The 15,426-nt window shown below is 41.4% G+C and overlaps 1 protein-coding gene across 1 annotated transcript in view; it reads right to left on the bottom strand.

Annotated features, from left to right (window-relative positions):
- NR4A3 (nuclear receptor subfamily 4 group A member 3) overlaps positions 1–15,426 on the bottom strand; it is a 31,205-nt gene that overhangs the window by 11,995 nt on the left and 3,784 nt on the right. The window contains exons 3-7 of the mRNA XM_082479605.1: positions 12,316–13,217; positions 10,030–10,159; positions 8,878–9,050; positions 3,320–3,519; positions 1,911–2,089 (exon numbers count right to left, since the gene is read on the bottom strand). Coding sequence (XP_082335731.1) covers positions 1,911–2,089; positions 3,320–3,519; positions 8,878–9,050; positions 10,030–10,159; positions 12,316–13,215 — 1,582 coding nt within the window. The 5' untranslated portion in view covers positions 13,216–13,217. The remainder of the gene's footprint in view (positions 1–1,910; positions 2,090–3,319; positions 3,520–8,877; positions 9,051–10,029; positions 10,160–12,315; positions 13,218–15,426) is intronic.

The following is a 15,426-nucleotide window of genomic DNA, read 5'->3' on the forward strand; positions in this document are numbered from 1 at the left end:
ATGGGCAACTTCAACTCTTTATGTAAGGGCAACCAAACACTGCCTAACTGAACAAAGAATTATCATGTTAAAACCGGGCATGAGTTTGTAAGAAAAACACCTTTTCTTCCCATAGGATAGCTTTTTCTACTTTCACATTGACAGTTTCCAGGGGATCCTATTCATTGACCTGCATCCTCTCAGTCAGTCCTCTCCTTGTCCTTATCTGGAAGACAATGGAGAACAAGCTCCATCTATCTGTCTGTATCTAAAAAAGACATATCTAATATATAGTAAATAACCTAAATCAATGATAGGTGCTATATACATGTGAGCATATATGCCTGTATATAAATATATACAGAGAGAGACAGCACCTGTCCTTGATTTATATATACATGCATACACATACATATATACATTGTATATGTATACACACACATATATACATATATATGTATTTATAACACATCTGTGTAAGTATGCATGAACACATGTCAGTGGATGTTTATGTATAGGAGTCAAAAATAAATTGGGAAAGATCTTTCTCACTTCAACATATCACTCATTTTGAAAATTTTTCATACAGAACAAAGCAACTCCAATGAGTTATTCTGGTCTTAAGAGTTTTATCAAAGAAACTAGAATCTGGACCTTAATGAACCCTTTCCAATTGCAGAAAAAAAAATTAACAGAAATTAATTAAAAACTTAAAGTACTTTTTGTAACGAGCAAAGACTTAATGCTGGAACATGTATACACTAACCCTTCACCCAAATGCAGGAAGCAGGAGGTAAATGCTGAAGCCAAAATCTTGGGCGCACAAATGGCAGCGGGAAGAGGCCAATTTATACTTTCTGTATTTGCCATTGAGCATTTTATCAGTGTTTCCCAAGCATCATCTCATCCCGGGTAAAATGAAGACTACAGTTGATACTGTTGAGGCCACCACCTGCAAACAGGTGGATGCCTGAAATGCAGAAAATCAATATCCATTCCAGCGGAGTTTATAGCATCCCTAGGAAGATCCAGCTCAAGGTGCTTTGAAGCTCTGCCTCACACTGACGACACAGGTCTACCTTTATACTACCCGCTTTTCTGAAATGAGTGTGAGGCTGTCCGTAGAGATGACTGCTGCTCTGACTTCTGCTGTATGGTTGTCAGACACCCTTACTCTCAAACCTCCCTGCTCCCCTCAGCTATGCCTCTTAAACTGCAAGAAGCCCAAGGTATGCAACGTATCCATCAAAGTGCTTTGCTGTTTCAGGAACAAAAATATTACACTTTATATGGTTATGCTCCATCGTTCTGCACTTACTAGCCAGATTTGGCAGATTCTGACATTATGGTCACACGCGCACCCAAAAACTTTTGCACAACTGCAGAAGAGGATTTTTTCCTTACTATTCTCCAATTTTCTCTCTCAAAAAAAGCAAAACATGGAATACCCACAGTAGCTTGGCTACTAAAAGCAGCCCGCCTGCCCTCATGAAGCACTCTTTCTGGTCTAGCTACCTCGGTGAGAGGTGAGCTACACCGGCTGTACGGCTTCTAGCTCTCGCACTACCCTGATATTAGTATTCCTACACAGAAGACCCAGCTCTGGTCATTTCATTAGGCTTCTCTGGGACTTCAGCAAGTATTTTGAATGGTTTTGTAGGAGCTACACAATTTGCTTGGAAGCAGTTTGCTTTTTAGAGACAATTCCAAGAACACATTGAAACCATGAAGAAATAGAGTTAGATTACATTTTAACAGGGGTATCTGATGGCTTAACATTAGTGCACAATTTCAGAACGGTCATTCATTGCAATGCTTAAAAATCATACTTGCTTTACCCTGAGTATAGCTAAGTTAACCAAAATCGCTTGAACCTACATTAAAGCAAAGCACTAGAATCTGAAGCTTTTGATTAACAAAGGAGCACTTACCTGTAATCATAGTTAGAGCTGATAAACTTGCTAAGGCTGGGATATCAAGGTTAAGGCTCTTTAAGTTTAAGGAAAAGTCTTTAATAGAGTCGAGCCACTCCCCAAATCCTCGAAGGCACTGAAGTCTATGAAGCACAAGTCCATTGCAGAATACAAACTTATCCTCAGCAGTATCAGACCTCAAATAAAAATAATTGCAAAAATTAGAAATGCATTTTCTACTTTACAGCAAAAGCATAACCAGTATTGAAGTGTCTGTCATTTAAAATCCAAGGCATATTATCCTGAGACATATGTGGGCATTCACGTTTGACAATATGCTTCTCCCTTAGGGCCAAAGTACAACAAACAAGCTTCTATGATTGCTTACTTGGTAGAGTTATAAGCCTGAGGTTAGCTGTAGCATGTGGTGTAGACTGTCTAATTAGTTAAGATTTTGGTCCTGCCCAAAGGCATAAACAGAGAAGACATTTTACATTAAATACTGTATGTTTGGACCAAAGGAATACTAAGTGAGTGCATTTTGAAATACAAAACTAATAAAAACTGGAGAAAGAAGAGATTCTGCAAGTCTCAGCATTTACTTAGTCTCATCTGCATTTTTCAGATTGTAAAAATTGGTAAGGAAAAAATAATGGAAAATACATGCAATAATGGACGACAATACACATAACATCATAAACCGTTTTCTATGAAAACCTGTGTGTAAGAGAGAGACTACAGCCAAGCTCTCCTCTCCTTCCCCTCCCCATTGCCAATATCCCTATTAAAAACCACATGCGAAGGTCATTTTCAACCTAAAGAAACAAGGGCATAACTCAAATCACCAGTCTGGAATTTTCCTAGACCCTGAAAAGCATTTTTGGTAAAGCGTCTTAACTGGTGCTAGACCGACAAATAGCATCTCACTCTATGAAATGACTTGGTATTAAAAATGAAAAACAATCTGAATAAGATTTTAAATCTTCTTCATCCTTTTCAAAAACAGACGACAAAGATGCGCATGCGCAAAAGAAGGAGGAAAAGGAAAAAGCTTTCATACTGAAGGTGCTTTTCTGTAGTTTATGCTGATGAGTATGAAGCAAACTTGCTCAAAGAGTACCTGAGGATCAGTTTCGATTACTATGGAAGAAAAGGGTGGGGTATATCAAATAAAAAGAAGTACATTAGTGAGACCTGTGCTCTCTTTTTAAATCAATTTCTTGTTTTTTCTGCAGCATAAAACAAATTAAACACCATATCCTTTCAGACATTATCATTCAGACCATATCATTCAGACATTGCTGATGTTTTCTGGGGATCTGGGTACAATTGACAATGTTCACAGATAGCACCGTATTTATTCCTTAAAAATATTTAGATGGATGATTTTTTACATCAGCTCAAGAGAAAACGAAATAAATAGTTACCTGATGGAGAGTCTTAGTACAAACAGCTCCAAAAAAGCTGATTCTATGAGTAATGTCTGATCTTCTTTTGGGAGGTCAGTAAATCCTGGGATTTTTTCTGCCCAACCTCTAGTTATGTCAATGGAGGCAGTCAGAAGATTATAGAACTGTTGTACATGTTCTGCATCTGTGCCTGCAGCAGCCTGATCAGTGGAACAGTACTAAAATGAAAGCCACAGAAAGCAAGGTTACACGCATTTAAGGGCATTCCGTGAAACATACGGCATTACCTGCCCTACAACGTTTCCTTCTGTGGCAAAGCAGGTATTATTATCAAAGGCGTAATAAGTAGGTCTACATCTATCTACCTACTTGGCTACCTGCAGGTGTTTTACTGTTCAGAGGTATATTGCAAAAACATTTCCACACATACAGAAATCGTTTAAAATTTTTTAAATAAAATATAATACTTATCACAGTTTACAAGTACCTATACTCTCTTAGTAAACAGAAACCGAAACCTGGTGAGTACAATAATTTCCATCACACTAGAAGAGGAATATTATTTAACTTACTACAATTAAACGCTTTTCCCATTGATAAGTTTGTCTCAGTATGTCCAAAATGCAGATTTCTTCCAAAACCTCTCAGACTGCATTTTATCTGACAGTGATAGAGACACATAAGATAAATCATGTTTTATCTGACACGTGCAGCATTGCTTCATTTGAATACAGAATTGGTTCAAAGTAAAACAGCTGCCCCGTATCACCTCTTATCCTTCAAATAGAAGCATTTACGGTTCAGGAGAACCTATTATCCTGCTGATGCGGCCATAACTCTTTCCAGACAACCATTCGACAGGCTCAGCTTGCTCAGCTTCCCCGTGGCCCTCTGACAGCTCCCTCCCTGCTATCTCCTACTTCCTCACCAGTGGATCCCTGTCACTCCTGTGGCACTGCTCTTTCTCTCTCTCTCTCTCTCTCTCTCTCAGCAGAAAATACAACAGGAGCTTTCGTGGCTTAGTCCGGTTCTGTGCTTGGAAAGCAGTGTTGGTTTTCTGAGCAGGAACTGAATAATCTGGGTTTTATTCTAACAACGTCCTCGCCATCAGACGTCTGGTGGGTTATTTCTGAGAGAAACTTCATACCCAGTGTCTCTCTGGGACTCAGCCAAGGAAAGGTTGGGGTGGTCTCCATGGCTGAAAGAAGTGTGCGCGCCCTTTGGAAAAGACTTTCCACGTGCAGTTAGGGCTTGAGTCTGTCAGCCTACAGGTCTCCCTAGCAACTCCCCAAGCCAGAGTGGAAGCAGAAAGACCCACATCCCTCTCCTGATCGGTAACAGTGGGCTGGCAGCCTGGGAAGACCTTATTACAAGGCATGCCACTTGTGCTGCAGATGTCACCCACGTTGCTAACTGCGACCCGAAAGTCACCTCTGTGCAGGAAAGAGAGGGGGGCAGCAAGAAAAACTTTTCAGGTGGGTGTCCTGTTCTCTGCCTGTCCTAGTTGGAGCTGACTGCTGTCGGTAGGTAAGGGATGAAGGGTACAGTGTCAGAGTTGCTGATTGACTGGAGAACCATAGCAATCCTAGAGACCTCTGGCCATATCCGGCGTACCGGTGCCAGCCCTGAATGCCTCTGTTCTGCTTTGCCAGCACTAACTGCATGAGTTTCTCATGGTAAGCTTCAGCTCACATCCCTAGTCAGCGAGCGAAATACGTGCAATCCCTCTTATAAAGTTAACGTGGAGACAAATTCTGCACCAGCTATTCTGAAGGATCCTGTGACAGTGAAGCAGGTAGAGGCCAAAAGACAGAGAGGATGGGGAGCAGCGGTAGAAAAATCTGTATGCTGCATTATTTCCATGTTCAGCCCCCCATCTGAATGGAGCCGTTGAGGGTGCTCAAGCAGCATGAACTAACTACTCCTGGCACTGGACAGCAGCAAGATGCGCCGGGGTGATTAGTGGGTAGAAAAAGATCTTATGCTTCTTCAGAGAGCTTCCAGAGACCTTCCAGAGACCCTCTTAAAATGAAGCTGTGGAGCAAGCCAAGACAGTGTGCGTCTTGGCTCTGGGAGATGTGCTTTGCTGCGCAGGGGCTGACTTATGACTCCTTCTTTATACACGGGGAAAGCAAACAGGTTGATGGAAACTCCTGCCTCACCATAGGTACTGTCAAGGCAAGACACCTTCTTGACCCTTTGAGAGGTGGAGAGGAATGAAAATAAAAGGAAAAGAAAAAAGATACTACCCTGAGTTCATTCTAAATATAACTCATCACAAGTCAGCGTAATTATGGCAGGTATTAATTTGTTCCCAATATTTATAAAACATTCCTTTAGCAAAAGGAAGGCAAAATTTTAACATTTTCTAATGAAGCTGAATGCTGCATTACGTCACATAACTGTGAATGCTACAGTACAGTATACCCCACGTGGGGCACTTAATTAAATTAAGTGCATCTAAGAAAAATTATAACCTGTATTTGTTGTTATAGCTTATCCCAATGAGAGCAGTTTTAGAAGAAAGGTGAAAAATTATATGCAATTTTATAATTTTTAGCCACTGTAATATGTCACTGCTCACTACAAAGAGTTAACACTTACAAAGAATCCCTAAAATAAAGTATTATTTAGTTGTAAGAGACTTTTGAGCGCATAAGTAACCATAAACAATACACATGGTTCTGTTTTATGCACCAAAATCTGTAGGTTTTTCCACGATTATTTCATTGAGAAGAGGTGATATTTGACCTGACTTCTGACCAAGACGGCTGGTAAGCCTGCCCTTGGTCAGGAGGCCACGGTACAGAAGGGCAGCGATCTGCATTTCCGAACCTGCCCTGTGCAAACTGGAGGCAGCCCGGGAGAAAGCCAGAAGACAAAGCTCTGCCTTCCTCCTTTTCTCAGAGCTCCTTTGGGAGTTAAATGAAACCCGACTGTTACTCAAGGAGCGGATTGCACGTGTAGCAAGCAACATTAACTTGTATGGTATATCTAAAGAGATGGGGAAAGCCTGATGTTGGGGACCCTGACAGCCCAACCTAGCTCTACCCCTTGCCTGCTTTCATCAGATCTTCATCAACTGCTGCAGCTGCAAAAGCCTAACAATAACTTCTCTGCGCAGAGGAGGAGTTATGCTTGTTTTTCCAAAAGCCTCAATATTTGCCTAATTTTGTGGCTGGGGGGATTATAACCTAAATGCTGCACTCTCCTTCCAAAAAGGCAACGTTTCTATTTAAGTTGGTGGCTATTCTTGCATGTATAAGGACAGCAATATATAGGGTCTGTTTCTCATCTCACTTACTGGGAAGTGTAAACTCGTGGAATTGTACCAGTAAAACAGGTGTGAGACCGGACTGCGGCCCTTGGCCTTTAAGGAGTTCATGAACCAAATTCTCTTCCTCGCAATTGCTTTTTGAAACCAAGTACCTAAATATACCATTGCTGTGGGCTGGTAAGTTAAAACCAGTGCTGAAATGAAAAGTAGCCATGTTCTGAACAGAACCAGTTCCAATCTGTTTTGGTTTAAAATTCATAGCTTATGTAATTTATTTTTGGTTTTGGTTTTGGTTTAGGTTTTTTTTGTACGTGTAGGTTATTTTGCAGGGAAGCGGTACGTGTTCCTCTCTGGAACTCTTATCGGTATTTTTAAGATGGTCAAGACGTAACGGCTTGTAAACATGAAGACCATGCTAAACATTAAGGTCGTGTCTGCAGAAGTGTTAGGACTGACTCCAAAGCCAGGTTTCCGAATCTACATGTTTGTGGTGCTCGGCAGGGTCACAGCCTAACCGAACGTGCCATAGATTAGTCTTTACAGGTATAGGCTTATTCTTCAAAGGGATTTTTTAGCATTGTAGTGTATTTATGGCATATTTCATTTAGTTAATCTCAGGTTTTGCACAACATTTTTTTCTGATCTCTCTTAACTTTTCGAAATAAGTATGAAGTTTATGAAAAACATAAGAAACTATTAATTTCTTTTAGCATATTTTCTGCTGAGCATTAACAGACTATGTTTTTTGTAAAGAAAAACTTAGATATTAATATGTCCTAACAGACAATCACACTTAATCTTTTAGCTACCAAGCCTAAATTAATTTACTGTCAATCATATGCTTCCTGTAACGTCCAACAGAATTGTTCAACAATTACATCTATGGGCTGTTTTCATTAAAAGAGAAATAATTACTGCAAGACAAAGAAAAAAGTCACAGAAAAAAGACACAGTTTTCATTCTGTTTTTTGTAAATGCAAAAAAACTTTATATCTATAAATAAATATATAAGGTTAGATACTGCTTTCATGGCCTGGACTATTATATGCCTGCAATTCTATGGAACCCAGCAGATTTCTGTCAAAGAGCATAGCTCAGCACACACCTTGGTATTTGCAGAATGACCCCCTGAGACATGCCGGGTAAGTTAAAATATGTGTAAATATGGCTAATGCATTCCCCTCCTAAAAGGCTGTCAGGTACTGAACAGCTAGATTCTTAATAATAATTTGGAAAATTATATGATTGTAGACTTAGAGATTAGCTTGAAGAAAAGACGTTACAGCACACTTAAAATTGCTAAATGATATACGTAAGTATAGTCTAAAATAGAATAATGTAATTTTTATATAATTACAATCAAATATGTTTTAGTATTAAATATTACTTAGCAACAAGTGATAAATGGCCAATGTCGATGTTGTCTGAGTACAGCTGTATTTTTTGCAGTCTCAGATCTAATCATATTTCGTTAAGGGGAAGGAATTTGATCTTGTTTTTCCTTAGCCGTGTTTTTTTCCCCCATCAACCTGCCTAAAAATGTATTTAACAGCCATTTCAATGCTATCTTAATAAGCATAGAATAGGTTTTTAAGCTTTCAAAATATTCCCTGAATATTTAAATGGTGAATATCATATTGTAAAGAACAAGGTTTCAAAAATATATAATCTGTGCTAAAGTTTTGTTGAGATATTTTTTTAGAACTTTGATTTTACACGGTTTGTTTTACAAATGTGAATTTTACTGAAGAAATATTCGTGCTGGGGTATCCAAACCCAGGCCCCGGTCCCATTTAAATAAATCCTATTGATTTCAATAGAAATGGCCCTATCCATCCAGTGTTACTTTGCGCAACCCTTATATCTGAATGTTAGGGAAGTGGTTTTAGATTTTAGCCTTCAGAACCTGGATTAAGATACTGGACATATGAGTGCTGCTCCCGAGTTTGGTAGATTAATTGATCGTATTGTAATTGCTAGTGTTTTGGGACAGCCTTTTGCAAGAAGAATGCTCTATTTATCCACACATTTTTGCTTTCACTCACCCATGGCATACACTGCAGAGAACTTTGTGCTTGAGATCCTCACAATGAATAGTTACTAACTCTAATTTCTACTGCACCTCCTTTTCCCCTCATCATCCACCTACCATGAAAAGACATGGCTGGCTGGACAAATTTCCACCCTCATCCAAATTTCACATTTAATTTAATTTTAGCAAACCGGCTGGTAAGTAGAAATGCAGTTTGCGAATCATTTCTATGTAGAAAACAAACAGGCGAAGAAAAGTGAGACCTACTCTTGAATAGTCAAGCTCCCTGGGCGTGGAGTCGGTTAAAGCTCGTACGAGGGCGTTCATCATGCTGATGGGAGGAGAAGGCGGGGAGGGCTGAGAGGGTTCTTGCTGTAAGGGGCTCTTTGGTTTGGAAGGCAGCCGACCTCTTCTCCCTTTCAGGCTGTCGGTACGGACAACTAGGTGAAAAAAAAAAGGGGGGGGGGAATCCGTTGTGAAGATATCAGCAAACGACAAATCAGAGTGAACACCTGCTTTTCTGATGGTGGGCCAGCCCGGCAAAAATAAGAGTATTCTCGTTTCAGCACATGCTCTTGATGCCTTTGATTGCAAAGGAACGCAAATGATAACAAAATTGCGTCAGACCTATGATCATAAGCAGCGATGTAGCTGCTTACTTAAAGCCCAGCTGTGTTCCCAGTGTTCATGCTTTGTTTGCAGCACGTCTATGCACTCGTGTGTGTGTGCCCATCCACACACACACACACAGACAGACACTCTACTGCTGAAAGAAAACTTTATGTGAACCACAAATTCTAATATTCCTACTACTAGGGCACCTTTTAAATGGCAGAGTCGTTCATTCAAAGTAATTTTAGCTTTCTTGAAGCATTTGAAAAAATCCAGTCACGCTATATAGGTTATATTATCCACGTTAGTATTCGCAATGGGACTGCTCACACGGTATTACTCACGTACTTAAATATTTGCAGAATTGGAACTAATGAGTTGATCCTGTTTCCATTTAAATTAATCGCAAATTTACAATCAGCTTATGGGAATGAGACAAGATCCTATGTCAAAATGCACACAATGCAGTGCAGCCCCCGGTGAGATAACGGGGGGAAGCCAATGGCATTATCGAGCAACATTCAAAGTTAATAAAGGAGACATTTTGGCCAGTGTCAAATTATCCTCTCGTGACCTTGCTGTTCTTGAACTCTCTGGTCTAAAGTTTAAATATGATAATATGGGTGAAAAGAAGACAATCAATACATTATTACACAAATGCACATATTTGGGGCATATGCACAGTTATGAATCCCATCACTGTAAAATTAATTCTAAAGACATCCATGTCCACACACACACACACACACACAGATTCATTAAACATAGTATTTCAGTCTTTGAGATAATAATAGCAATAGTCCTTACCTTCTTTAACCATGCCGACACTGAGACACTTCTGAAACCGGCAGTATTGGCATCTGTTACGACGTCTCTTGTCCACTGGACAGTTTTTATTTGCCAGGCAAACATATTTTGCATTTTTCTGAACTGTTCTCTGTGAAAATGCAACACAAAAATAGTAAACTGATTGTTTCTTGAACAACTTAGAACCTGACAAAATGTGTTTTAATTACAACATGAAAAGCGACAGTGCAATTCATATAATTAGATAAAATTAATTTCCTAACACACTAGCCTGCAGGAAAAACAATTTTATTAGTGTTAGCTGCTGACAATGAAAATCATCTAGGATTGTTCTGAAGCAAGTCTCTGGAGACAGGCAACTTTGAATGATAAAATCATATCTGAAATTACCAGGTCATCGCATCTACCTTTGGGGATTAGATTATCTCCGCTTTTAATATCCCTTTGGGAACAATTTTCTACTTGGTTCATTCCCTTGATTATTGCTGACCTTATTAAAATAAAATCAAAATGATCTGCGATGTACTTCTCTTACTATCATTATTGTTAGCCAAATACCACAATAACTGGTTTGGTTAGCCATTAAAATCATCAGGGAGAAAAATAAAAATACAAGAAACCTCTACAAAATATGTTTAGCTAAATATTCTGGGAAAGCTAACCTGACCTGGGAAAAAAATAGATGGAATTACACTGCAGTTATATACAGGTAATTAACTCTAAAATGATCTTAAAACTCTTCAATAAATTTACAATTTGTAAAAACCTGGTAAGCCTTGGCAGAATGTAACAAATATTGATGCAAAAATGTATTATGTGTTTCCATACTTAAAATCAAAGACACATCAATAAATAACTCAGCACACAAAAAAAAGACATTAATAGGAAAGACATCAGAACAGGAACAAATTTATCAGCTCAACATTCAATATTAAATCTTTCACTGCAATTAAATTAATGGAAAAATGTTATTTCATCATTTGTGCTCCTTTTCAAATAACAGCCTCAATGTACTGAGTATAAGACACAGCAAATGTTGTTCATTGTGCTTTAGAGCTCAAAACTGTTTAATTTTGCAGCATAAGCTCTAGATACTGCTCCCAGTCAAGAATATGCTATTGATTTCTACAGGGGCAGGATCGGGCCCATAAGAGCTGCTCTTTCCACGTTATTTGTGTTTCCTTTTCTAATTATATTTAAATAACAAATGAGTTTTACAGGAGACGTGTATTTTACCATGTTGTCAAAGGATTATTATTAAGTAACATTAGCAGCTCTGTGTACGACCGAAAAAATGTTGTAAGCCCTCCCCCCCAGCTATTTTGGGGGCTATTTTTGTTCCCATTGTGTCTTTTACCAGAACAGAGGCATGACTGCTGTCTTTGCAGGAAGGAATATCAATCAACCCCAAACGTATCAAATCTTAAACCTACTGCCCAGAACCATCCCACCAAAAGTCTATCCCAAATTCTTCAGTTAAACAAGCTCGTTCTGAAAACAACACTGGAACCTGAGCTAAATCTGTTGAAAGGAAATCACAAAGCGCCCAAATCTTGGGGCGAAAAGAGGGTGTTCGAATCTTAAAAGCGTAAAAGCACAAAGTTTCCGCTGAGAAATAGCTGTATACAAGTTATTCAAGTTGCTATTCAGCGGCAAAGCCTCCTGCGTGACTGAGCGGGCCACCGGGACCCTGTGCCGTGCTGAGTCTCTGCTCCTCCGCAAGCAGCTTTCTGCTGGTGAGGGCTCACTGGGCTCCTGAGCTGAAGAGTGACCAGGAGGCACGGACCCAAGAACACTAGAAAGTGCCTGGGATTGTCCCACTCATGGCGCCCTCCTCACCCCAACCCCCCCAGGGTGACACATGGCACCGCCGCCGGCAACTACAACGCCAAGCGGACTTTACGATTTCTTTCCTCACTTGAAAATGAGGTTTAATTGGGACGAGTGACCGAGCGAAACCCGGGCTGGATGCATTCCAGGTGAGTTTCGCTACGGAACAAGCGCAGCTTATAGCTCCAAGAGGGGTGGCCCGTGCTCCCGTTGAGGGATGCTGGCACACCTGGTTTGCCCAGGTCACTGCCACAGCACCTTCTCAGCTGAGAATGGCTGACCCTTCTATCCTACAGAGGGCTGGCTTCTTCAAAAACTTTGGGTGGGCGTCCATCCCGCCCTGGTGGGGATCTCCGAGCTTGCCCCCGAACCCCTGTGCGAGGACCAGGAGGGCAGGAGGGGAGGGAGGGGAGGCTGTGGGGAAGCGGGGAGGGGAGCGAAGCGCTGAGGTCTCACCTTGAAAAAGCCCTTGCAGCCCTCGCACGTCCGTACCCCGTAGTGCTGGCAGGCGGCATTATCCCCGCAGACAGCACAGGTGCCTTCCCCGGAAGAGGAGCTCCTGCTGGGTGGGGATGGGAGGCCACCGCCACCGCCGCCCCCGCCGCCCCCACCGCTGCTCTCACCCATCAGGCTGGTGGCGGCTGCGTTGAGGCCAAGCGGTGCGAAGGCTAAGGTGGCTGGTCTTTTGGCCAGGTGGAGCCCGTAGGAATGGCTCTCCATGGGCGCCTGGCTGGCGGCGGGCCTGTCAGAGGCCAGGGGCAGGCTGAGGGAGGCAGGGTCGTAGCACATGTGGGGAGCGGCCGCCGGCGTGTGGGGCGGGGAGTGCTTGAAGTGGAAAAGGGGGAAGCGGGGAGGCACGGTCTTCATGGGGGCAGCATCCATCAGGTGGCCAGGCGGCAGGCAGGTCTGCGTGGGCTGCAGCGGGGGCTCGTCCCACAGGCTCTGGTGAGAGGGGAAGCCAGGCGTGGTGGGGGTGGAGGGAGGAGATTGCTTGAAGTACATGGACGTGCTGGGCATCCCCTCGTCGGTGGAGGGTGGCAGTGAGGGCTGGTAGGGGGAGAGCCGGGTGTCTTCCATCTTTATGAGGGGCCGCTGGCTGGAGGAGGCGGATTGCATTTGGTAGAGGCAGGAAGGCTTAAGCTCGTAGCTGCCAGAGTAACCCTCCATAAAGGTGCTGAAGCTGGGAAGGGAGGTGGTGGCAGTAGCGGTGATTTCGGTGCTGCTCAGGTCCATCGTCAGCTTGGTATAGTCAGGGTTCATGATCTCCGAGCTGTACTCCGAGCCATACGCGTAGGTCTGAGCTGCATAATTCGAACCGGGCGGTGAAGGGCTATACTGCGCTTGCACACAGGGCATATCTGCAAGGGCAAAGGGGGACGTTAACGACAAGCCCAGCGCACCCCAGCCGTGGCCCAGGCCCTCCCAAACTTCTTTCCTAGAAGCTTTCCCATGTTTCACGGAGCTCAGTCAGACACCCGACTCCCCTTCTCGCCCGGACAGCGGGGGACATATTAATTAGCATGGAGCCTTGGCCTTTCAGCAAGAAAAATGCATCGGGGATTCACGAAGCATTTGGTATTTGCTCATCCAGTCGCGGGAGCAACTCAAATTTATACCAGTGTCAGCGAGAGAAGAATCCATCTCAAGCTGCCCTACATCTGCTGCTTAATATACACAGGTGTCAATGAGAATTAGATAAGCGGAATGAAAACAGTTTATGGCTCTAAATCTATCTCTGTATGTGTGCAACCGTGCCATAAAATTTTCATGAAGGGCAAATGAGATTATCAAATGCATAATATTAAAAATGATATTTATTTTAAAAGAAACAGCATCTGCAGTGCATATCAGAGGAATGACTCAAATCACAGTGTTTGCTACTTAGGACTTGCAAGCATCAATTTTGCTTACTCAACTCTGGGCTTTCGAAGCATATTTCTGGTCAGCTAATAATTTAAGATTGCTGTCTAACTAGTAGTTTTAAGGCTTATCTGTGGTAGAATGTTCTCCTAAAAAAAGTGGATGGTACAACGTATCCTTAAATTTGCAAAATGTAGGAGAAAAATTATGTGGTATTTCTGTTTCTGTTTTTTATGGGAAAGCAAGGTTGAGGCTGCTAATATAATAGGTTATATCCATTAGTCATAAAAGTTGATGTGGTTCACTGATAGTTGGGATGGTTGAAGCAACACAATGCCTGGCTATAAAAATTTTACTTTTTTTTCCTTTTAATTTTCCTACTAGCCTGCTATTTTCTTTGCTGCTCTCAGGAAATAATGGACCCAATTCTGCAATCCATTTGAGGCTTGCCTGACTAAACACTGTGAAATTCTAGCCCAATGTGTGCAACCCAAGCTAAAAGTGCGTGGTGTGTTTCGGTTCCACAACACAGGTATAAAAAATACATAGACTAGTATAAATTTTCTGGTAAAGAGAAAAGAAAAGTAAACATGGAGAAAATGTGCATCAAAATTAAGTGCAGTTCATCTCTTCCTAATCGTGATAATTTATATTCCAAAAGCACTTAAGAAACAATTCATACTAAAAAGAAAAAGTGCTGTGTTAAAAATAATGGGGTTTTCCTCAGTATTTTAAGAACTCCCTTCACTTACAATTTTAAAATTTTCACTTGAGTCTGTCATGCAGGAATTCCAATATTTTCTGTTAAATCAACTTTTAATTCTTTCCTGCCTGCACTGCAGATAAACATATTTAAACTAAGCACCAGATTTCAATTCTCGTACTGCCATAAACCATTCAAATCTTTCTTCTTCTTGAGAAAACATTAAAAACTGAGAAAAAAAAAATAGTGCTATTTTCTGAAATTAATACCTTCTTGTTTTTAAATCCAGATACTTAAAGGAAAAAGCAGGACAAATCTCACAAGCCTGGCCTCCCAATGTTATTTGTGGATTCTTCTACCGTTCTCTTTTTTCCCTATCAATTTCTGTCCATGCCATTCCATGCACATGCATTTCATGGCAAGTCCTATTACTATCATTTGTTAGTTTAAGGACCGTCTGTTAAAACGTCATGATCAGTGTTTAATCAAATAAAAGGGGAAAGAAATTCCTTCCACGCACCTCCACTGAGAACTGACCGAGGAACACAGCTGAATGAGCGGACAGATAATGTCACGAGTGGATGTGTTGATACACAACCCTATGAAGGAAAAAGGCTGTTTTGCTAGCTTAGAAAATGAGCAGGAGTTCAGGCAAACAGATCATTATGGGTTTTTTTACCGCTTTTTTTTTTTTTCTGAGCATAACAGGGTTATGTCACTGAATTCTGTGCAAAGTCGAGTAAGAAAACAGAAGTCTAAAATAAGTCCGACCTGAGGACAGAAAAAATATCCCTAACCTAAAGGTCTGGTCTGCTCTGTGGGACTCCTCCTACCTCACCCTTTGCCAGCACGCTCAACTGACTAATTCTAACCCTTACTTTTCCACTTAGGGCACCAATATTAATTACCCTGCAAAGTAAATAACCTGGGATTTTTTCTTCTTTACCCAGCAATATTATAAAAAAAAAAAAAGCCTCACAGGAGGCTCATTGAAGAGCAACCTG

This window comes from Vanellus vanellus, assembly GCF_965231255.1.
Source record: "Vanellus vanellus genome assembly, chromosome: 2".
NCBI lineage: Eukaryota > Metazoa > Chordata > Aves > Charadriiformes > Charadriidae > Vanellus > Vanellus vanellus.